The sequence below is a fragment of the Pteropus vampyrus genome, unplaced genomic scaffold, assembly GCF_000151845.1.
Source record: "Pteropus vampyrus isolate Shadow unplaced genomic scaffold, Pvam_2.0 Scaffold167, whole genome shotgun sequence".
NCBI classification, from domain to species: domain Eukaryota; kingdom Metazoa; phylum Chordata; class Mammalia; order Chiroptera; family Pteropodidae; genus Pteropus; species Pteropus vampyrus.
Window position 1 is genome coordinate 2,727,276 of NW_011888948.1, and position 24,311 is coordinate 2,751,586.

General features: G+C 37.0%; 1 protein-coding gene across 2 annotated transcripts in view; it reads left to right on the forward strand.

The window, feature by feature from the left end:
- The window catches only part of WDFY2 (WD repeat and FYVE domain containing 2), a 159,219-nt gene that overhangs the window by 76,599 nt on the left and 58,309 nt on the right, over window positions 1-24,311 (forward strand). For both annotated transcript variants that reach the window (XM_023536685.1, XM_011370336.2), the window contains exon 3: window positions 6,167-6,240. In XM_023536685.1, coding sequence (XP_023392453.1) covers window positions 6,167-6,240 — 74 coding nt within the window. The remainder of the gene's footprint in view (window positions 1-6,166; window positions 6,241-24,311) is intronic.

A 24,311-nucleotide genomic window follows, 5' to 3' on the forward strand; every position in this document is an offset into this window, starting at 1 on the left:
ATTTTCTAAGTCAACTTTGATCAAGTTCTTTACATTTTCTCTGTTCTGAAGCCTAACAGATAAACTGTTTATTTTTTTTTGTTCTCAAATTTGCAAAAGTATTTAGGTTATTAGATATATCAAATAAGTATTTGTAAAGTTCTTTCAGGTTCTTGGTGTTTAGCAGTGGATACTGTATAGCTGATCTTAACCCAGAGGGATTAGGAAGGAGTCACTATTGTGAGGGTGTGGCTGGATTGGTTTCCTTTCCTTGTTTGTTGGGACTGTAGTCCTAGAGTAACAGATAACTTGAAATTGAGGATTTATAATAGTAAAATAGTTAATATGTTCGTAAGTTTTTTATCTGGGATGGAAATGAGTTGTTCTGCATGTAAATTACAAATATTAATTTTCCCATCGGTGAGGTCAAAGGAGAACTTTCAATGCTTTAGGACTTGAAGGTGGTTTGTGTGCTATCCAACATCTTCTGCTGAATTTATTGGGGTTTTGGGAAAAATTCATGTGGATAGATTAGTGATAGAAAGATATTTTAAAATAATAGACTTGGCAGTTCTTTTTTTTTACAAGATAATATTTATCTTGGTGACTTTTAGACAATATCTTTAATTCTATTGAGGGAATTTCTTGGCAGGTGGAGGAATATGTGTATAATTGGGAAATGCCTATCCCGTTGTTTAATATATATCATTTCAAATAACTTCTTAGTTCCTAGTTATGAAGTATATTGTTCCTTTGTTGGTTTCTTTTTAGTATAAAGTTATATTATAGAACCATGTGTAAAAACAATAAATTGTTTACATTTTCAGAAATAGTAACATAAGCTGACCTTTTAATTTTGTGTTTATTAAGAAAAAGAAGTGTCCAAGGAGCTTTTGTTTTTTAATGGAAATAAAGGAAAACATAGATTATTCAAACTAAAGATAATATATAAATTAATATGAGTAACTATAGCACTTATTTAACATACTCTTGTTTGATTTTCATCTAACAGTAATTTAAAATTTACTATAGTCAGATCACTTTACTGTAAATTAAAACTTGTCAGGGAGAAAAGTGACTACTGCTAATTTAATTTTGCTCATGTCACTAAGACTAAATGAAAAGAAAACAAATGGTTAATTTTAGTTGAGTGCATAAAATATTTGATTTAAATGAAAAATTCTTTTTAATGCTTGAAGTCCTAAATACAAGTCCTAAATACAAGTGTTCCTAATAAAACATGAGTTAAATATTTTAAACATAATAAATATTATCAAGTGACAAACAGGGCAGAATGAAATGATGTCAGTAAATTAAATCTTTGCTTACGGTGGTGGGATGCTCTTTGAAGGCTCTGTATTCAAAGCCCTCTTGTGTAGGATCCTGCCATTTACCTACTCCAGGATGATTTAACAACTGAAGATTTATTTTTTCACGGAAGTACTGTTGTTTATTTAGTTTTAAAGTTCCCACCAGCACATCCCCTGAAGGTTACTGTCTCCTGCTAAATAATGTCTTTAGCATTGTAAAGCAATCAGTGTGATTGAAGTCTAGGGCTTACCCTTCAGTGAAACTGTTTATTTGAGCAAAGTTCACCCTCACCAAAGCACAGAAAATAAATTAGTCATAAAATGAAAGAATTACAAGTATAAATAATAGAAATTAGGAAACTGCCCCCAAATAGAAGTATTTCTAGAATGCTGCCTCTTATCTACATTTTTTTAAAAGCAAGAGCAATATTTTTTAAGACCATGTATGGAATAAAAGTATTAGAAGTACAGATGGCCAGTTTCTCTCTAATCCACTTAATTATTGGCTGTTGAAGTTGATGTTGATCTCTTGAATTCCCTTTGTCTAGATTTATATCACTTGAGCTTTTCTCCCTTCAAATTACCTGGTCATTAATATAATCACCCAGGCTGGAGTTTCTCCTTATTTTTTTTCTAACTTTTAAGCTGAATACCTGCCTGAAACTACAAAGATTTCATTTAAAAAATAAAACACTCAGTATTGTAAAAGTATTTACTTTTAAAGATAAAATTTTGACAGGCCATCAAGGTCTAAAGAGAATATTATTTCCCATTACCCATAATCCTGCACAAATTTCTTTTCTATTTTATTTTTACCTTTTATTATCTTGCTTCCTAAAATTTTTCCAAATACACTTCTTTTGTCGTCAATCTGAGACAGAGAAGGGCGATGGCAAATCTTAATCAGATAGTGTGGAAAATGAGTTCTTATACTCTTTTATTGTGAAATTGTGGTCAGTTTTTCCCTAGATTTCAATGAAAACATTAGGGAGAAAATAGAATATAATATCAACAAGACTCATAGCAAGGCCCTGAATTCGTTACTGGGTGTGTGTAGGAGCAGTCTCGGGCAAACTACATGTAGCATGTGTCGACTGTAAACAAAAGTCAGCCAGGTAGTCCATCACCAAGAAGGATTTATTCAGGAGAAAGAAAGAATTGCAGTCCATTACATGCATCCATAGTGACCCACACACACACATTGCAAGAAGCAGCAGGAAGCCCCTATTTTACAGAGGGGAAGAAGAAGTTAAGGGGAGGTGCTATTAAAACCATAGAGCTCTGCTCTAAACATAGATTTATTCCTGTAGTGTATGGCTTTCCTACCCACACAGGATATGAGAGCTCCTCCCACAGGCCCTCCCATTTCCTGTCCAGGTTACAGTTTGTTATAAATTTTGACACATGATATCTGTATGAGGCCTTGAGAAATGAAGGTCACCCCACAAAAATTACTCAGGTAGTTTTCCTTTCTCATGGGAAAACAGTTTAAGGTGGTGGGGAATAAATACGCTTTCAGGTTTGTATCATGTTATATACTTCATCTCGAGTTCAGGGATGCAGTTTTGATACTCAAAGAGGATGAGCTGTATTATAATTTTATAGTTCTGGTCAGCCTCTTTGCTCAGCCTCTGGAGAATACAATTTTAAGGTAGGAAAACAGAATAGTCTCTCAAGCAGTTCATCTCTAACCTGAACTTTCAGCCATCAAAGACACCATTATTTTTTTATTGACTTATGAATCATTCTTTTTACAGAATTTAAAGCTGAAATCTTATTTGTGAAATATCACGTATTTGCACCATAGTTGCAAATATTGTGCTTAAATCATATTTTGTATATTTTCTCTCTTGTCCTTCCTACTGAAGGATTCCCTTTACCACTGGCCATAATTAACATTGCTCTACGATGTCTTATTTTTACCTGGGCAATTTTGCCTCTGACATTTTCTTGCATGGATGGATAGGAGCCATTTTGTATGGGCCATAGCGCTAGTCTTTCAGAGGTTGCTTTTTTATTATTATTATTTTATTTATTTTATTATTAATCTCAAGTATATAGTACATTGGTTAGATATTTATATAGTTTATGAAACTGTTTCCCCAATTACTCTGTCTGTCCTCTGGCTCTACACCTAGCCATTACATTACTGCTGAATGCATTCCCTTTGCCGCGCTCCCCATCCCTGAGACCATCTCTCAACTACTAATTTGTACTTCTTTAACCCTTCACCCCTTTCTCCTGCAGCCCTCCTCCCCTCTGGCCATCACCAGATTGTCAGGGGCTGCTTTTTTGTTAATTTCTAGTGAGTTCAATTTAGAAGATCTCTGTGTCAGTCTGTCTACTCCCCTGACCCCCAAAAGGAAAGACATTTACAGTAGTAACAAATAGGGGCATAGATATTCTTTTCAATTCATTCCCTGCCTCGTTGGCCCCGCAGGGGCTATGGGTAACAACCCAGGGCCTACTCTTGCGGGAGTGTCACAGTTAAGGCTCACACACCAAAAGTCTTTCTGTCCACACACACACACACACACACACACACACACACACACACACGCGCGCGCGCGCGCGCATGCACGCACACACACTGCTTGGTGCTTTACCATAATGCCTCTTTGAAGGAGTGTTTGCGCCTTTAGAGGCACCTGGGAGGTATTGCTCTCTAGCTCTAGCATTCCTCTGTCTGTAACCATCTTGTGTTCAAGCATATGGGTTCTAGAACAACAGAATTTCTGTTAAATTTTTTTTGTTTATGGTCCTTTATAGGAAAAGTCTTTTTCTTTTGAATTCTGGTGGCATTTCTTACTATCAGTATAAAGTGATTGAACTAAGAAGGTAACATTGGTCCAAGTCTTATAGTTCTTATATAAGAACTTAGAGTTGGTGTCACAATCTAAATTCCTTAATAACAGCTATATGCTTTATATGTTATTGTACCACATGCCTGGAACATTGTCAGCATTGTAAATTTTCATTGAGAAAATAACACATTTAGTAAATGGGGGGAAAATAATGAATAAAGAAATTGTGATATAGATTTAAGGGTAGCCTGTGCAGTATTATATAAATGTCTTTTAAATCACATTTAAAGATCAGTAAGATCAGCGGGTTTTCTAACTGTTATAGAACTAGATATAAACATTGGAGGAAATCACATGATCAGGCAGGCCGCTAAGCAGTAAGTTTGTTCTTGACTAGCCTGTAGTCTTTTGTGCTGCAATCAAGTTTTGCTTTATATGGTCATGCTTATATCTTAATAAATCATTAGATATTTAAAAATTTTAACAGGAATAGCAAAATAATAAATAAAGACAATGTTATAGGAATAATCTTATCATTTGAACACAACTACGTTTTGTTTTTCCATGCATATTTTTATGTGTGTGTGTACTTTACGTAGTTCTAAGCATAATGTATTTTTTATGTGTTTTTTTTCAGCTAGCATAATTTTCCATGGAATCATTAGATTTTAATTTTATACACATGTGATGAGACCTGGCCGGCATCTTAGCATCTGTGTAGAAATTTTGCCAACATAGTTTATAGGGCAAGGGCCCGTAAGACTGGCTTTCGTAGGGTAGTACATTAAATATCATTTGATTGCTTTTTTCCAGCAATGTTCTTTTGGGAATCTAGTATATTTTTGCGGCTAAACTAAAAGAAGATATTCTGCACTGGTAGAAGTTTTGGGAGAAAATTATTTTTTCTGTTTCCGTTTTCTAAATATATCATGACTGAAAATTAGAAAAAAGTAAAAACTTTATACAGTTTAGAAGATCTTTTTTGTTGTTATTCAGGGCCCTTTTATAGAGAATGAAAAAAATATTACTAAGATGTGTTTATGAAGTGGCTGTGTTGTAGAACTTGAGGTTCTTTCATAGTTTAAAGATAATCTGTTAGATGTTTGAAAATAGGACACTGTGTATTTGAATTATATCTCTGAACCTTTTCCAACTTTCTTCTTGTGTGACCTTGGGTAAGACATCTAATGATAACTGTGAAAAGTAGGAATAAAAATATCTGATGCTGATTATAATGATGAGTAGTTTGTGATTTATAGGGCTACTGTGAAGATAGGGGGACATTTTAAAAAATTGCGCTGGACTCTTTAGAACAACTATTTCGGTATAGGATAAATTGTCAAAAGGCCCCCATTCTTACTAACAAGTACTTGGCCACAGGAGGCTTCCAAGTGTGCTTAATTTACTTAGGCTCAGATCGGTCTTGTAGAACAGGGAGGCCCTGTCCAGGACTGAGTAAACTGACTCACTTGTTTTCTTTCCTGTAGAGCCTGGCTGGCCCAGTGTCAAGTTCTCTTTTACATCAAGACAAATCCTCAGTCTTTTTCAATTAGCAGCCGCCAGCATATCCCTTGAATGCTGAGAATAAAAGACTTCTGTTCATCTTCATGCCCCAAATCACTTCTGAATCAAAAAATAGATTTCTGTACTAGTGTGCGAATGAAGGGGGTGTAATAAGATCTTTTGTTTCCCTAGTTCAGAAAAGATAGATTATTTCTATTAAAGATGGAGTTTGAGTGGAAGGGCGATTGGTGACAAAAGGATTGCACAGCATAAAATATTGTTAATCTAGTCAAGCAAATTTAGACTTGATACTGACATAATAGCTGAGACCAAACCCCTTGGAACTTGTCTAGTTTGAGAATATCTTATTTATTATATTCATTAAAAGGAAAGCCGAAAAACTAGGGGTTAGTTGTAAAATGACTATTTTAATTTTTGGTGAGTGGGAGTTAAATGAACTGTTTTTCAGGAAATAATGGTGAAAAAATAGCCACACACTTTTAGCTAGTCACTCCTGAATCGTGAGAATCATCATTTTGTTAATTTCATCAACATGTTCATTTCTTTCAGCTCCATGTTCATGCATGTCTTTTAACCCGGAAACAAGAAGACTGTCCATAGGTCTAGACAATGGTACAATCTCAGTAAGTACGCATAAATAAGATTTCCAGTTGATATACTTCCCTTCCTGTGGAGTATATATATATATATATATATATATATGTATTGTGATGAGAATTATTTGCAAATTAATTTTCTTGCTAAGTGGAAATTACAGTGCAGCAAATTATGGTGAGGTGTAGGGAGAGTCTCAACTTAAATGCTGACGAGATACAGCTTGACTTACAATGTACACAGTGCCTAGAATAGGGGCATTATGAGGCCAACTAGTGAACTACATAAATCTGTGCATTAGTAAGAACAAGCCATGATACTCGCGGCTTTGATCAGATGGTTATAATCATAGCATGATATGCTTCTCTGCACAGGTGAGAAAACACAAGGGAAATGTCTCCTTTTAGACCTGAATGTCTGATTTTTGTCTTTGATACTCATTGTTCTCCTTCCTCTCTTTCTTCTGCTCCTTCTTGTCCTCTTAACTCCCTCTAGCATGTGAGTAGAATTCTGTAAATTAGTATGAATTTGTAAAGAAAGGACAGGATCTAGATTTAGTCTGTAAAGTAGATCCAATAAATATTAGACCCTTCAATTATATATCTTGAGGGAACTGAAGTTATTAGAGATTGGAATCTCATATTTTACTACTTAATCTTCTTTTTACATATTTATTTTCAACTAGTAAATTAACTAGTAACAAACTGATCTGGTAAATTCTCCATTTTGGTAAACTGCCCAGTTTGTATTACCTTTAGTTCTGGGCAGGAGAGGCCCTGCTTTTGGACCTGTGAGTTAGAGAGTCTACTCTGGCCACACTTCCCCACAGATGAGGGCTCTGAAGGGCTAAGAGGGGTGCCCAACTTAACCCCAAGCTCTGCCCACTCCCATACTCTGGGTCCCGATAAAACCAGTAGCCTTAGCCTGAAGAGCGGCTAAGGGGCAGTGGTTTGAGATGGGTAAGATGTCCACACATGTGTGCAAGGCCCCTCAAGGTATTGATTGAACTGGGGAATGTGAAGAAAAGGGTGTGGGCTGGCTCTTTCATGTCACCGCATGGTAGTGTGGAACTTCGAGGAGTCTAAAAATTTCGAAATTTGTACCTTTACCTCCAGGTGGTTAAAGGTATACTTGTCAAGACTGGAGGAAGAGACCATATTTTGTTTAATAGTTTAACTTGATTTATAACTTTTGAATACTTAGACATATGGAATGTAGGTCTCCATTTGTGGTCTTGACCCTACAAGGAGTCTGAAAAGGTAGACCTGAAATTTTCTGTTTGATCTTAAGTCAAAACATTTATTTGGTGACCTTAATATTGTTAAATATAAATCAGCCTATTGACAAATATTTATGGAATTTCTCTAATATCCAGTGCGTTTCGTAGCTCTGTAAACTCTGTTCTTTAGGACAAGAGAGAAGTTTATGATACAGATCTTTATCTGCTTTAAGGAGAACGATTTTTAAAAAGTGGAGTGTATGGAGGATAAATTTATTTTTGAAAGATAAAGGGAGATAATAGGATTGCTTTGTGGACTGAAGTGTTCATTACAAAGCAAATCTGAAAAGATGAGCTGAGATCTGTGTATTGCCCAATAGTTGATGGAATAATATGTAGAACACTCAATGTCCATGAAAAGACTTATGTGTATATAACCTACGGATGATTCTTTGTATTTTTGAAATCAGTGTAGATGGTTAGTGGGTGCTGATGAATTTGGCTTTGAAGGCAAGAGAGGTGAACAAAGTAAGTTATAGAGGTCTGACTATGTACCGTATGTAAGAGGAGAGACTATCTTAGCCATTATTTCTCTAGTAAATGAAACTGCCAGAGAACTGCATGTGAATCAGGGATTGGACTGAGATGTTTCTCTTGCCATGTCAGTACAGTGTCAGGATGCCAAACCTTACCTTACCCAGGTCTCCTAAAAGACAGCTTATATGCAGTAATTTCCTTAAAAGTGCCTCTTTTATGTTGCCTAAGACGATGACTTGTATACCCTACCCATTCTTATCTAAAGAACTGTAAAGAGCTCTGAGTTAGGGAGAGATACATTGAGAGAACAACATGTTTAAGGTTCAGAATTCTCATTGATCACTACAGTAACAGATTCTATACTGAAAACACTTATACAGAGTCTCAGCTGTTAAATAGTTTACTTTCTAGACATGAGAAATTTTATTCAGAGACTGTTCATTCTCTGTTCCCTGAATATAGCAAATGAATTTTAAAAAGAAATATTGGTTAACTTATTTTAAAACAAAGAAAGAAGGAAAGCAGAAAGGAAATCCTTATTTTATTTCACTAAATGAAAAAGACTTAAGAGGCAGTTAACTTTATATAACTGAGTAGTGAATTAGGAAGTAGAGATAACAAATATAGACCATTCTTTCGAAAATTTGGCCACAAAAGGAAGGAAAGAGATGGTGAGCACCAGAATAAGATATGATAGTAGGCAAGCAGCAGGAAGGTCTAGAACAATTTGGAGAATTTAGCTTTGAGAAAGAATGGGGAGAATTTTGAGATAGGAGAGACAGACAGAGATAGTTTTAGATGTAGGAGAGGAATGGCCTTTTTTTTTTTTCTCGTGAAGTAGTAAGTTAGATCACCTACTAAGAGACGCTAAAGTAGAGTGAGAGTAGGTTTTAGTTTCTATAATGTGCTTTTTCTGATTGTATAGTCCAGATTCCCTTCTGCCATCTCAGTCTACAAAATCTCAGTCATCTCTCAAGGTGTTATTTAAATGCTATCTCCCCCTGACACACACCCTTTTTTTTTTTTCCTGGACTAGTGACTCTTGAGCACTACCAATTGAAATTAATTACACACAGTACTCAGTAGGTTAGCTATATGTTATTGCTTATTTAACTTGTTTTATAAAAAGTTTTTAAGTCTGTCTCCTCTATTCAAGTATTGAGTGTTGAGGACTTAGTCAGGCTTTTATTCATCTCCTTTCCCAGTGAGTCTTAGTGTGGTTCCTTGTACAAATTAGGGACTCAATGAATAATTTGTTAAATAAGTTGTTGACTAAAGTATAGACATTATTATTATTTAATATAACTGCTTATAGTAAGTACCTGCTTAAATTCTGAGATAGTTTATTTGTATAATTCTATTGCTGTTCATAATGTTTTTCACAATGGAATTATTCTCGATAGGGGAAGAAGTTATGCCAGTAGTTTGATTCATCTTGAGTTTTCAGAAATACCTTCTGTTTTAATGTTGAAAGAAGCCAATCAGATTGTGCTAACTACTATTTATGCTGACATAAGACTTTGAAATTTTCTGCCGTAATGCTTCCGTATTCTAGCCAATCAACAATAACAACAAAAGTAGCAGTATACCAATGAGCATGATGTTGGCAAGGCAATGAGGTCAGAACAGAGTGGGAGAGAGTGGTCTGGTCTGGGTCAGCTCCGTGGAGCTTGGGTGTGAGCTGGATGTAGAAGATGGGCTAGGATTTGATTAGCTAAAGGTAGGAAGGCAAGGTATTTAAAGCAAAATGAATGGCATAGAGGAAAAAAAATATAGAGGTAAGAAAGGGCAAGGAATGTTTGGAAGGAGTTGTTTGGCAAGCAATCAGTAGTGTGGGGAGAGGACTAATGGGGTATAATGTATAAAAAGTAGTTGGAATTTGATTGTGAAAAGCTTTGCTCACGATGAGTAGTTAGTATTATGTAAAGAAACTGGATCCCAACAGGAAAAATCTCCCCCCATTACTACTTGGGAAGCCTTTCTAAAAAATTCAGAGGGAATAATTGACTAGTGAGGAAATGTCATCACACAGAAATTAAAGAATTTCCATTAAACTAAGTTTTACCAACCCTACTAAATAATGGCTGTAGGATAGTCATAGAGATATATGTATAATCATCTTTATAAATATATATTTTCTTCATCAAAACTATTAGTGAGCTAAAAATTTTATTAAAATCTTGCCAAGATAAATGCATAGTCATTGAAAAAATTTTCAACAAGGCCTGAAAATAATAAAATCTCTGCTCTCTGAAGATTAATTTTCTTTTTGTGTTATGAGAAGTTTGGGATGAGAATAAAAGATTGATCTATATAATGGTTAACATTTAGGATAGCAGTTATTGTATAAAAATAAATGATACTGACCATGTATGGATTTGTTGTTGTTTGGTAGTTCTTGTGGTTAATATATACTTATATATATACACGTTTCTGTTAGTTCACATAGATTACCCAAGGGAATAAAAAGGTAGAGAATTAAACATTTATTGGGCATCTGCTATGTACCAGGCACTCTGCTTTACATAGATCACTTTATCCAGCTTCACAGTAATCCTATGATGTAGGTGGTAGTACTTACACTTCCCAGATAAGGAGACTAAGGCCTGGAGAGTGCACGTGCCTTCTCCAACTTACTTATCCAGGAAGCAGCACTCAGCAGAGCTACGAACTCTGTGTGCCTTGAAGCTTGGGCTTTCTTCTCACCCCACACTGCTATCCTGGAGCCACTTGTGAGCCTCTGAAATATTCCTGCTAAAGGCTTTCCAGTCCCTGTCTGGTGCCTCTTCCCCCAACAGACGATTATATCTCTGTGCTTCTAGACTACCCCTTGGAATGTTGCCCCATTTGTTAATGGGTCTTCTTCACTCGATTGTTAACTGCCAGCAGAGACCACGTCTCCTTCAATGTTGTGTCCTAACAGAATTCGTGGACCACCATCGTTGCTTTCTAAAATGTCTGTTGACTGAAGGAGAGAAGACATTTAGGTTGGGCACTTAGCTGGCAGGGTAAATTGCTCTCAATAGTTGACACAATATGAGTGAATCTTGTGGTTAAATGAGGTGTTTGGGCTGTCATTTAAGAATATGATGTTCGACTCTGCTTCCTGAAATTCGTAAACAGAGATAACACTCAGCAAGCAACCAAGAAACTTAAGTGGAAATATGATGTGTTCCTGAGAGTTTGTGGAACCCTAAAATATGCTGTTAAATAAGTCTTCCATTGCTTCTTTTTCAGCTAAGACTTGAAAGCTGATGAACTTTTGAGATTACAGAAAGAGGAATATGCCTTTTTACACCATTTATTATTTGGAGATTCATATTTTACAATTAAATTAACAACTTTACAAGAACATTACTGTGTGTTTATCTATTTTACCAGATGGTAAAATTGCTTCACATGATGGAATTCAGAATGGCGTATGTCCTGGCAGAATCTCATAGATAGGGAATCTGTATCACAGATCACAGTAATCATTCAGGCAGAGTTCTTGTAACAGGGAAGCTTAAAGTGTCTCCCTTCCAGAAGGCCCATAGCTTCAAGGGAGAGGAATGCAGTTTCTGTAAGAAAAGATGTTACTTTTTCAAATAAAAGGAGAAATTACCTCTTTTAAAATGTTTCCCTTGAACAAATAACCAGATTTAATTTTTCCAGCAAAGTGGGTTTGTGAACAACAAAGAATTGCAATTCAGGACATGCAGTCTAATGGCGAACCAGGCACAAAGCCTAAAGAAACAGAGGAGAGGAATATTGTGTTCTGGACTGGGGAGGGTCTGCAGTAAACAGAGTCCATTGGAGGACACCAGAAGTTAGAAGTATCAACTGAGTTATGGCGGTCTCCCATGGCTGAGCTGCTCCTGGGCAAGGAGGAATCGTTTCTTCTTCCTACTGAGGTAATAAAATAGTAACACTTCCTGTCAGAGATGTAAAGTATGCCTCTTCCTGTTGGGGTCAGTAGTACGTATTGAGTGACAAGTAGCGTGCATGAGAGTTCATTCTTCTAACCTCCTGACTTCATTCTTCTAACCTCCTGATTTTAAATGAGGTTTCTGTTTATTAATTTTCACAAAAATATACTCAGCATCCACTAGAAGGAAATCGCCCGGAACCAGGATCTTCAACTTGAAGTGTTTTATGAGATTCAGAAGATCCAAGGCATTGTAATATTTGTTAACAGCACTTGTATTTTGCCATGAGAGCAAAATGAGTCATTCCCAGTTGCAGCATCAGTACCTGCTATGTCACTTTCCTATGGCTGCTGTACCAAAGAACTACAAACTGGGCGGTTTAAACAGAATTTGCTCTCTCACAGTTCTGGGGGTTATAAGTCCAAAATCACAGTATCGACAGGGCCATGCTCCTTCTAGAGGGCAGAATCCTTCTTTGCCTTTTCCTAGCTTCTAGAGGTTGCTGGAAATCCTTGGTGTTCCATGGATTGTAGATAGGTCAGATTCTGTGCCTCCGTCTTTTTTTTTTTTTTTTTTTAATTAGAGTTTATTTGATGACAGTGCCTGGAAGCAAGATCTCAAATGCTTCTTCCCTGCCTCCATGTTTACATCCCCTTTCTCTTTTCTCTGTGTCTGCACATGACCTTCTTATAAAGATACCAGTCATTAGATTAAGGGCTCACTGTAATCCAGTTATAATCTCATTTTAACTAATTACATCTACAAAGACAGTTTCAATAAGGTCATGTTCTGAGGTTCTAGGTTTATATGAATTTTGAGAGGACACTATTCAACTTAGTGTATCTGGTAATATTGTATCTACAGTATTTTCCTAGCAGTGTTCTTACAGTTGATTAGGAAGCAATTTTGTAAATGTGCGATATGATGCCTTCAGGAAGCAGTAGCCAAAAATATTTAAAGAGAATGATTCAAAATACCCTTGGAAATAAGAAAAGATTAGAATTGAAAAGGACCTTAATTCTTCTACACCTAATGCCACCCTCCTCTCAATTAAATAATGTATCGGATAGGTCACATGGCAAGATAGTGGTGGCAACTCGGACTTTCCTGACGCTTGAACAGATTTTCATATTATACCAGGCCGATTTCTTCACACAACTAGAGCAGCCCAATTGCAAGGAATTGCCCTAGGATACTCACTGATGAATTGGAAGCTTATGTTATTCCATGTATCAAGCCGTTGCTAAAAGGATAAAAAAAAAGGATTTGAACATTTAACATAACAAGGTGTCTTGGATGAGTTGTTTATTACTGTGGGTTATAATGAGCCTACAGGGACTGACCGAAAATGTTGAGGTCACATTCTACAGTGATGACAAATAACCTATGAATAAAGCACTTCAGCTGAACCCAAGTTGAGTGTACAGTCAGGCTACTCCTGCTGGAGAGACAGTGTTTTGAAATCCTTCCCCTCAATTGGCTCAAAGACAGCAGTGCTACAGCTGACTGGTCAGTCATCCATGGTGCATTCTAAGTTTTGTTCTTATAGAAGAATTGATGTTGCTTCTGGAATTTTCCTGCTTTGCAGGATTTCTTGTGTGATATCATACATGAATAGTATCCTAATCGTGAGGTCAACGGAGGGCGAGTTTTCAGAAAGTTCCAGGAGGTCCTGTGTTTAGAGAAATGTGACCTGGAATCTACAAGGCTTCCTACTTTTAAACTCTTACATAACTTCACTATTATTTATACCAGTATAAGATTCATTATTGCATGGTATCTACCACGGAAGACCACCATTCATGAGTCATTTCATCATTTTATGGCACTGAACTTTCTAACGTGAGTTCTCTTTATAGACTGTTACGTAGTTATTGTCTTCTGAGCTTGTGCTCATAAATTGTAATGAACTTAAATATAAATATATAAATGTACGTGTGTGTGTGTGTGTGTGTGTGTGTGTGTGTGTGTGTGTATAGCCTTTTCTGCTTAGTAAGAAAGAGTCCTAGAGTTCCAACATGCCAATTGCTTACTATTTATTCATATAGTATAATTCACTGAAGGTGGTTTTGTCTAGAAAATACTGCTGTGGGAGTTATTGTTCCTTTAATATTTGTGTGAATCACAGACCTTAGAACATCTCAAGGACAAGCCCATCTCCTTCAGTTATGTCACTGTATATGCGACCTTGCCATCTATTGCTCAGTACCTGCATCCTTGGTCAAGTAGTAGTGAATTCAGATGCCAAGAGCATTGTGTGGTCCCAGGTTATTTTATGGCACCTCCATTGCAGTTTTAAATTTTGAAGGTCCTCTCGATCTCACTTTCAGACTAATTCTGTACCATGAATATCTGTACGAGCATGCAAATTGTCCTGTACTTTAAATAGGGCTTTGAGGAAATCAGTAGAGTACAGGTTGGATTGAAATCATTTATACAGTGCTTATCTACCACAAAGGCATTATCTACCACAAAGGATGGCCTTATAGGGACATTGTATTACTGTTTCAGAAGGTGGTTGTCTGCTTATCTTGGCGACCTCAAGCAACATATTGATACTGCCAAAAGGCAATGGCTAGGAATTGATGAGTGTTTTACGTTTCAAGTTACTTCCCCTTTGTCTTGTACCTTAATAATCTTTCCCTTCCCCCTGGATTTTTCCCACTGGCTTTTAAACACACTCAAGTTCCTTTTTTACTAAAAACAAAGACTAAACTTCACGACTCTCTTCCCTACACACCTAACGTTCTAACTTCTCTCCTTATGATCAGACTTTTCAAGAGCTGTCTGTAGTCACTTTTTATACTTTCTCCCTTCCCCTTGTCTACTCTGACCACTGCAGTATGGCTTCCAGTCCCATTGATCTGCCCAAACAGCTCTGGCTGTGGTTATAAAAGACTTCCATGTGGATCTGACCTTTTTCAATCCCCATCGTGTTTGACCTTCTTGCAAGCATTTAGCTCTGCTGTTTCTTCCTGAAACATTCTCTTTATATGCATCCGACAACACAATACTCTCCCGGTTTTCCTCCTACTCTCTGGTGGTTTTGTCTCTGTTTGCATCATAGGATGTCGCTTAACCCACTTTGATTCAGTGTTGGAGTTTTCAGCGTTTGCTCCTAGGCCCTCACTGCCTCTCTCTGGACAGTCTTACCCATGTCATGGCTTCATTTACTACCCATATGACAGTAATTCAACTTCTTATCTCTATCTAGTCCTTTTCTCTGAGGTTCCAACTTTCTTCTTAGTATTTCCTGTTGACTATCTCAAAGAAACCTCAAATTCACCAGGTCCAAAATCAGACTACACACCTGGTCTTTCTCAATGTTCCCTGCTTTAGGGACTGTAACCACCGTTCACCCTGTTGCAAGGGCCAGGGCCCTTTGGAGTCACCTCCCTTCCAACTTGCTTACTCTACTCTCTCCAGTCTATCACTTGATTGATTTTTACCTTCTAAATGCCTCTCAGCTTCTACCCCTCTTCGTTGTCGTCATCGTCATCACCCCTGCCGCCATCAACATTAGCCTGCTTCATCTTCTCCTTGGACCCTCAGTTGACCTCCCTCACTGGTCATCTCATATCTGTTCTGCCTCCTCTACTATATTTTCTATACTGAAGCCAGAAGGATCTTTTCAAAACACATTTTATCTTATATCTCCTGCCAAACCTTTCCAGTGACTTTCCCTACTTTTAGGGACACAGGCTGAAATTCTTCACGTGGCCTGTGTGACCCTGCTGCTTCTGCCTCTCCCCCACAACCCCTGCAGCCTCCTTTTGTGCAAACCCCTTCCTCTCGGCGTTTCAGCCTTAGTGCGCACTTTCAGTCTCTTATACTCACCATGTTCCTTCTGTCACAGAGCCTTAAATGTGCTGCTTTCCTCTCTTTGCCTGCTTAAGCCTTCATCTTTCAGATCTCAATTTCATTTTCATTTCCTTGGGGAAGTCTTCCCTGATCTTCTAACAATTCACATGTTCACACATTGAGTGCCCTCTGTAGCAGTTGTCATAGTTGCCATTTTATACTTATTTGTGTGATTATTTGATTAATGCATATATTCAGCATAAGCTTCACAATACAGTGACTGTGTTTGCCTGACTCTTTGGTACAACCCTATACCTCTCAGCACAGCGTCCATGAATTCTAAGTGTTCTCTAAATATTTACCAAATGAGTTAGTGAGTTAATTAATATAGTCTATCAAGTTGACAGTGTAGAGAGATTAAGAGCACAGGCTCTGGAATCAGACTGACCGAGTCAGATCACAGCTCTCACTCAAGTTGTGTCACCTTGGGCAAGTTGCTTTACTCTTGATGTCTCAGTTTTCTTATCTGTTAAATGAGGATAATAATTCATTTTATAGAGTTGTTGTGAAGATTATCTGACATAATACATGTCAAGCTCTTAGAATAGTGTCTGTACATATCAAGTGCTCCATAAATATTAGATCCTATCAACAGTATTATCATTAGCAACAACTGCACCTTCCATTGATGGTACCCAGGAAGCCTTGGTTAAAATCTGTGTCATGTGGATTTAGTAGGCCAGTTCCAAGGGGAGGAGGTGTCTTCATAGTGGCACTCCTTAGGGAGATTCAACTTATTTCAAGTTCCATCTTCAATCTGTGCTGCCTTATCACAGTAATTTACCAGTGATTTACAAAACATGGACTGTCAAGTACCATTTTTCATACAAAAAAGTTTCATATCCAAGTTGTTACTATTTTAATTTTCATTACTCTCAGGATAAGGTTGGGCTCAGAAGTGTGCAGATTCCTGAAGATGCTCTGAATGGATCACTGGAGAAGATGTAGCAAAGTTCTCATCACAAGAGATACCATTACTCTAGTGGACTAAGAGAATGGGAAGAGGGACGATTACCAGCCATCAAGGGTTGTATCACTTTCTACTCATTTGGGAATCTGGATATTATAGGCCAGTGTCCAGAGAGCTATCTGTGGTCCTACACATTTTTTTTAACACTAGGAATCCATCTTATATTACAATTCTTTATTAACCACTTCCATCTAGATATATAAGAATAATATTCGCTGCACAAATATTTTTCTAATTTTCATTTTGAGTTAATCTTTTATACAAACTATACATCAGGCCATGGTTTGCACATCAGTGTCATTTAGATTGCAAGGTTCGAGCCTAGAGAGACTGACATGGTATTTCCATGTCAATCACCTTTGAAGGCATTCCTTCCAGAGTACCTTGACAACAGCAGAGCCATGAAACACCTCCCAAAGAGCTATCTGACCTTTTGCTCTAAAGCTTGGTAACTCACGAGAGCCAAAATGTGTGAAGAAAGCAGTTATTCTTTTATAGCTCCTATGTCACTGAATCGCCATCACCTGGTGCTACTAAGCCTACTCTGATCTGAGACAGTCTTGGGATCAGAGTTTTTCCAGCTTTGCTTATGTTAGAGAGGGGAGTGGCATTAGGTCTGCCCTGGTCCCTGAGGTACAGTGCTGGGATTTGCTGCTGGGTTCGTGTTTCTTTGTTTTACTGCAGTTTGGATGCTACACTGACTAGAGGTGGCAATACCCCAGAGGAGGTTTTGTTTCCAAAGTGGGCATCCCTCCCTGTTTGTTTACAACTCCTCCAGGCTCCTCCAGCACTAAACCGAGAATATAGGCTCCACAAGCCACAGTCCACTCATCTCATTATCGTGCTGCGTACTCTTTCTTGGTGATCTACTCCTGCAGCTTAATTATCTTACATCTACAGTTCTCAAGACTGCAACCCATTCTGACCTCCTGAGCCTGAACGCAGACTCCTGGCTCCTAATTAGCATTCTTACCTGGGTGTCTCCAAGACACCTGATTTAGCATATTCAGAATAGAAATTATTCTCTTTTCTCCAACATATGCCCTTTCTCCTTCTTTCAGTAAGTGGCATCACCAGTAGCTGTAGCCAGAAATAGGAATTATAGTAAATCCACATTTTCCCTCAGATCTCATAGCAGTCAGTGTCCTGGCCTTCTAACTTAACTCAGAACTATCTCCGGTCTCCCTTTTTGCCTATTTTATTCTCACTTTAAAACTTCCTGTCTCGCTGCTTACGCTTGGACTGTTGCAGTAAGTTCTAGAGTGGTCCTGCTGTCTCCTGCCTCTAGTTTCCTTCAGCCACTCTGCCATCAGATATCCAAAATTCTGATATAATTATGCCACTCCTCTGTGTTGATAGACTCTCAGCAACTCCCGAAAGAGTACAATTCAGATTTCTTAATTCTTGCCCACTTTGTCAGCCTCATCTATTATGAACTCTCTTACTCAGATATGGAACTTGTTTGGTTTACACATCCATGCCCATGTACATGGAGTCCCCTTGCTAAAAAGAAATGTTACTCCCTGCTGACCTCCTGCTTCTTTCTCCCTGAGGAATTCCTACCTTGAAGAGTTAGCGTAAACCCCAAACCCACTCTTCTGACAAGCCTGCCCTACTCCAGGGGAGAGTTAAAATGCTCTTCTTAATGGTTCTCGTAGCACTTAGTTCAAATTTATACTGTAGTGTTTATGTGTGATTATTAGGTTACATGTATGTTTTATTTATATGATTGTATATTAAATAAGATAACATGTAGAGCTCCTGAAAGCGTCTAGTAAATGAGAGACATTTAGTAAGTGCTAATTTCCTTGCTTTCTTGACCTCCCTTAGCCTGAGCAACTTGAAGGCAGGAAACATATTACCTGCATTGCTGTTTCCCATACCCCGTGGAGAGCCATGCACAAACTGGAACCTCAGTAACATTTTTCAGACTGAATAAGACACAGCTCGTTTCCTCTGTGTTCCCATCTAGAAGGTTTTTCTCCTTTTACTTCCATTCTTAAACTCTAGTCTTCCTTATAGGAGCCCTCATTTCCCATCAGCACTGATACGGGCGAAGTGATTGTTTTATTCTCCTCTTCCCTCCCTTTTCAGGTAAAGTTTACTCAGAGTTTGTGGGAAAAATCATTGTTAACACACTTGACCTTCATATATGTCAGGGGCAGACATCTGGTGGTTGAGGTATGAACTGCTTCCAGAGAGATCTGCAATTTAACTCCAGCTCTACCGTCTTTCGGCTGGATGATGATAGACAAGTTGGTTAACTTCACATAAGCCTCAGTTTACTCACCGTAGATTGGGAATGGTAATATGTGCCTCATAGAATTGTTGCGAGGATTACATTTATATAAAAAGCCTTGATAGATAGTAATTATTATTTTTTAAGTTATTTTTATAGCAGAAATTCTCTTCAAGAAAAGGTGAACCTTAATTTACTTTTTGATAAGGTTAATAATTTTATATGCAATTAAGTATTTTTACATAATTATTTGCCATCTCAAGTTTACTTTTTAAAAACTCATAATTTTTAAAACAGTTTGTTTCTTGTGAGTGCCGGTTTTTGCTAGTAAACTGGATTTTATATGTAATGTTTGCTTTCTCTTTTTGCTTACTCCTTGCTATCTGCATATTTTTTGGTTTGAACAATGTTCAGGCTGAAAACGTGTGAATTTAAATCCATAAAAAGATAATTTAACATTTTAACATAGAGACCATGGCTAGAAACAGTTTACTTTATAAAGCAATATATCACAATATATACGAATATCAAATCATTATTTTGTATACCTATAACTAATATAATGTTGTATGTTAACTGTATCTCAGTTTTTTTTTTTTAAAAAAAAACTACACATTATTGTATTTTCTTATTGACCTAGGAAGTAAAACATCGATTAGCTTTGAGTCAAAACCAAGTGCTGTTCTATTTTTTGGCATTGATTACAAAAAGTAATAGCTACGCAATAAGGTTCTCTTCCTTTTTCTTTTATTGTTTGAATGTCTGGAAATTGTACATATTTTCATTCAAACCTATTGTGGTTAGCATAGAACCCCCAAATTGAGAAAGCTAGTTCCTACTTCCAAGCTTACTGTTGATGAGCAAATCATTTAATAATTTTTTAATGTTTTCTCTGTATGAAAACATAAATTAATGTCATCCTTATTTTACTGCAGCTATCACTGAAAAACTCATACCTCATAATTTGTATAGGATATTATATGTTATTTTCATATATTTCAAAAGTGTATTAATAAAGAGCTATGTAAATTAATGTATTACTTAAAATAACACTTTAGTTCTTCATTCAGTTCTTTTAATAAGTATATGTTGAGCAGCTGCCATGTGCCAGTCAGTGTTCTAGGTGCTTGAGATACATCAGTGAACTCTCCTCCCCAGCCCTCTCCTTATGTATTTTACACTTAGTAAACAAGAAATATAAAAACTTATATGTGAGAAGGTAATAGATGCGATGGGAAAAAATAGAGTAAGGAGGATTGGGAATGTGAGGGTGAGGAAGAGAAGACTGATTGCAAATTTTGAAAAGGATGGACATATGTTAGGCCTCAGTGAAAAGGTATCATTTGAGCAGAAAAATTGAAGGTTGGGATAGTGAATCACTCTGTTATCTGGGAAAAGAGTGTTTAAGATAGAGGAACAGACATTACAAAGGCCCTGAGGCATGAGTGTTTATAATATTAGTACAATTAAAATCTTGACATAATAAAAAAAAAAAACAAGGAATGATTATTCCTTTATAAATATTGGCTATTTTTCGTACATGGTATATTGGAGGAAATGCTGGGCATATGGGAGACATATATTAAGAAAACAAAAACTCCATTTGTTTCCATTTAAAATCTGTAAGGAAAGATAAAATAATCTGATCACAGATAGCTCTGATTTAATGCAAATTGTGATCAGTAGCATAAAATATCCATAGTCTCTTGAATTTCAGCAAAAGAAAGATCCATTCTGTTTGGGGTGATCATAGGAACGTAGATCATTCACCCTTAACTAGAAGGATAGGCTTGAAAAGCAGTTGGGGAACGGGAACAGTTTCTTGGCAGAGGAGAGACTAGGGCAAAGGCTGGGTGGTGGGAGTGTGCAGGCTGCTGTCAAGGACAAATGTAGTTTAGTTGGAAATGCATTGGAAGGAGCATGGGTTCAAGAAGGATGATAAGGATCTGATTACTAACTGTAGGAAAAATTGAGTGGCGAGAAAGGATAGTAGTTGGCAAAGATAAACTCCAGGCCGCGCTCATTTTCAGTCACATACTACATGGCAGCTGCTGCTGTCTCCACCAGCCTCTGTCCTGATTGATCAGTGTCTGTAGCATATCAGTTAGTGCTACTTTCAGGCTCCATACTTGCGTAACAAAGATAATGATGGAAGCATTAGTGATACTTTGTGCTTATTTTTTGTGTTTGTTATAATGTATTGTCATTTGGGTTCTCTGAGGAGTGGAGTGATTTAAGAATTTGCCCTGTAATATTTTCCTTTGCTCATAGATATTCAATTCACTCAGGTTTCAATATCCTTTTGAGTCAAAAGATCAGTAGATAAAAAAAAAAAAAATCAAGAGACAGACCTGAGTTTTAAGCCCAGGCTGTGCACCCAATATGCCGGTGTCCTTGGACAATACCTTAGAATCTCTGGACTGCAGTTTCTCAAAGAATGAGTTATTGTGTATCTCTAAGATCCTTTACAAACTCCAAAATCTTAGGAAATCCAAAACTTAACCAAAGATCCAAACTTCTTTCACCAGCTGCTTTCATAAGTAGGAACAGTAGTTATGCCAGCCTTGATTATCAGCCTAGATTTCATGACATCAGCTATAAGGAGTTTTCAATTTCAGCAGGTAGCTTTATTGTTCAGAGTAATTTTGTCAAAAGATTTGAGCTTTTTTTTTTAATTTAAAAAATAAGTATTAACAATTAGACTTTACGTAAACTGATCTTTCATGTAGATTGATGTTTAATGTTACAGCAGAATTTTTGCTGTGTTAAGAAGTTATTTAAAATATGCACTCTCACTATCTCTGAAGGATATCAGGGGCACAATACTTTAGTGGCTTTCTTTGTGTAATATATCATTGTTTTGGCTTCAGATTTTGGCCTTGAGCAGTATATTTCCCATCCCTTGAGTAATTTCCAAAAGCATTTTTCTTTTAGATTCTGAAATTTGCCAGAGGCGGTCTTGGAAGTGGTTGATTTCAAACCTGTGTATCTTTTTTCTTTTACCCGCTCCCTTCCATCCTCTTGGGAGAAGTATTATTGAAAAACTAGCTGCATCTGGTTACTTGAATTCAGTGCTGGGGGACAGGATGGGAAAGCACAAAAACATATTACCGTTGATGTGAAAAAAGATGGTGACAGCTAAACCTTCAGTTAAGTACCCAGGTAAAAGGACCTAGAGAGGGAACAACCAGACAAGCAGTTTATATGCAGAAAGATCTTGAAATTGTATTTTGTGTATTTTGCACGTAAACCTGAGTTTGAACAAGAATTTATCAAAGAATTTATAAACCGGAATTTGTTTCCTTGTGTGTGATATTTAGTATCTAGAGAGGCTAATGGCTGCCCTTGTTACATAAGCTTCAGTTATCATTTCTCTTGCTTCAGATGCTTGCTGTATTGTGATATATGTCAGTCTTAGAAATATGACTAGAAGTTTCTTACAAAGTTCAGAGCCAAGGCTGGGGGTTTACAGCTAAAGCGTTCCTTCTTTGGACTTCTTAAAATACACATGATCAGGTTCTTAGGCATTTGACAGGAGGGGGAAAAGGCATTTAACCCTCCTAGTTCCTGGGTGAAGAGAATGTCCCATTACTTGATAGCCAGGGAAGCCTCTTTTCATAATTTGTAAACAAACAAGAGTAATTGTTGAACTCTGCAGGCAAATTGGCAGAATCTGAAATGAGGATTAAACAAAACTAAGTCAGGTCAATCACTGAACCAGTATTCTCAAACTGTGGTCCATAAGGTCAGAGCTGTTTTCATAATACTAAGATGTTATTTGCCTTTTTTACTCTAATTTTTTAACAAGTGTACAGATTGAATGCAGAAGCAGAAATGAAGATCCAACTATGTTCAGTTAACCAGATATGCAAAAATGGAAAACAGTGCCACGCTTTCTGCTTAATTTTTTGTTTTGTAAAATATAGATATTTTGATTAAAATGTTTTTATACTAATGTAATAAATGTTATTTTAATAAGTTAATATTTTTAAATTTTCTGTTTTAAGTGCAGCTTCAGTGGCCAGTAACTTTCCAATATGGCCTTTGTCTCTTTACAATAAATTCTCTCTTTTTTAAAAAAAGTTAGTTATTTTAATTAGTTTCAAGTATACAGCACATTGGCTAGACATCTATATAGTTCATAAAATGATGCCCCCAATTGCTCCTTCCCTCCCCTGACACTCCACCTAGCCAACATATTAATGCTAACTGCATTCCCTATGCCATGCTTGTGACCATCCATCAGCTACTAATTTGTTCTTCTTTAACCTTTCACCCCATTCTCCCAGCTCCCCAACCCCCTCCCATCTGTCTGTCACCAAATTGTCCGTTATATTTGTGAGTCTGTTTTTGATTAGTTTGTTCTTTTTATTCCTTAGATTATGCATATGAGTGAAATCATATAGTGTTTATTTTTCTCTGTCTAACTTAAATACCTTCTAGGTCCATCAGAGCAATATCTTTTTCCATCTCCTTCCTTTTAGTCTGTGTGTGTCTTTTAGTCTGAAGCGAGTCTCTTATAGGTGACATGTAGGGGTCTTGTTTTCCTTTCTATTCATCCACTCTATCTTTTAGTTGCAGCACTTAATTCTTTTCCTTTTGAGGTACTTATTGATAGTGGTTACCATTCTTTATTCCTGTTTTTGATACATGTTCTTTCTTCTTAAAGAAGTCCCTCCAACATTTCCTGTAATACTGTCTTGGTGGTGGTCAATTCCTTTAACTTATTTTTATCTGGGAAGCTCTTTATATGTCCTTCAACTCTAAATGATAGCTTTGCTGGATAAAGTATTCTTGGTTGTAGATCCTGGGTCTTCATCCTGTCGAATATTTTTTGCCAAGCCCTTCTGTCCTGCATAGTTGCTTTTGAGAAATCAGCTGCCAGTCTTATGGGTGCTCCCTTGTAGGTAACTAACTGCTTTTCTCTTGCTGCTTTTAAGATCTTCTCTTTGTATTTAACCTTTGGCATTTTAATTATGATGTGTCTTGGTGTGGGCCTCTTTGGATCCCTTTCTTTGGGGGTTCTCTGAGTTTCCTGGGGTTTTATGTCCATTTCCTTCACCAGGTTAGGGAAGTTTCCCATCATTTCTTCAAATAGCTGTTCAACATCTTGTTTTCCTTCAGGTATGCCTATCAGACAGATATTTTGACCCTTAATAGTGTCCCATATACTCCTTAAATTATTTTTATAGTCTTGGCATCTCATCTCTTGCCATTTTGATTGAGTGTCCAAGTGCCCTCTAGATAGGGCATTTGATCCTTTTCTTTATTCACTTTGTTTATTCCTTTGTTTATTCCATTTAATATACTTCTCATCTGAGATAATGTGTTCTTCATTTCAGACTGGTTCCCTTTTATAATTTCCA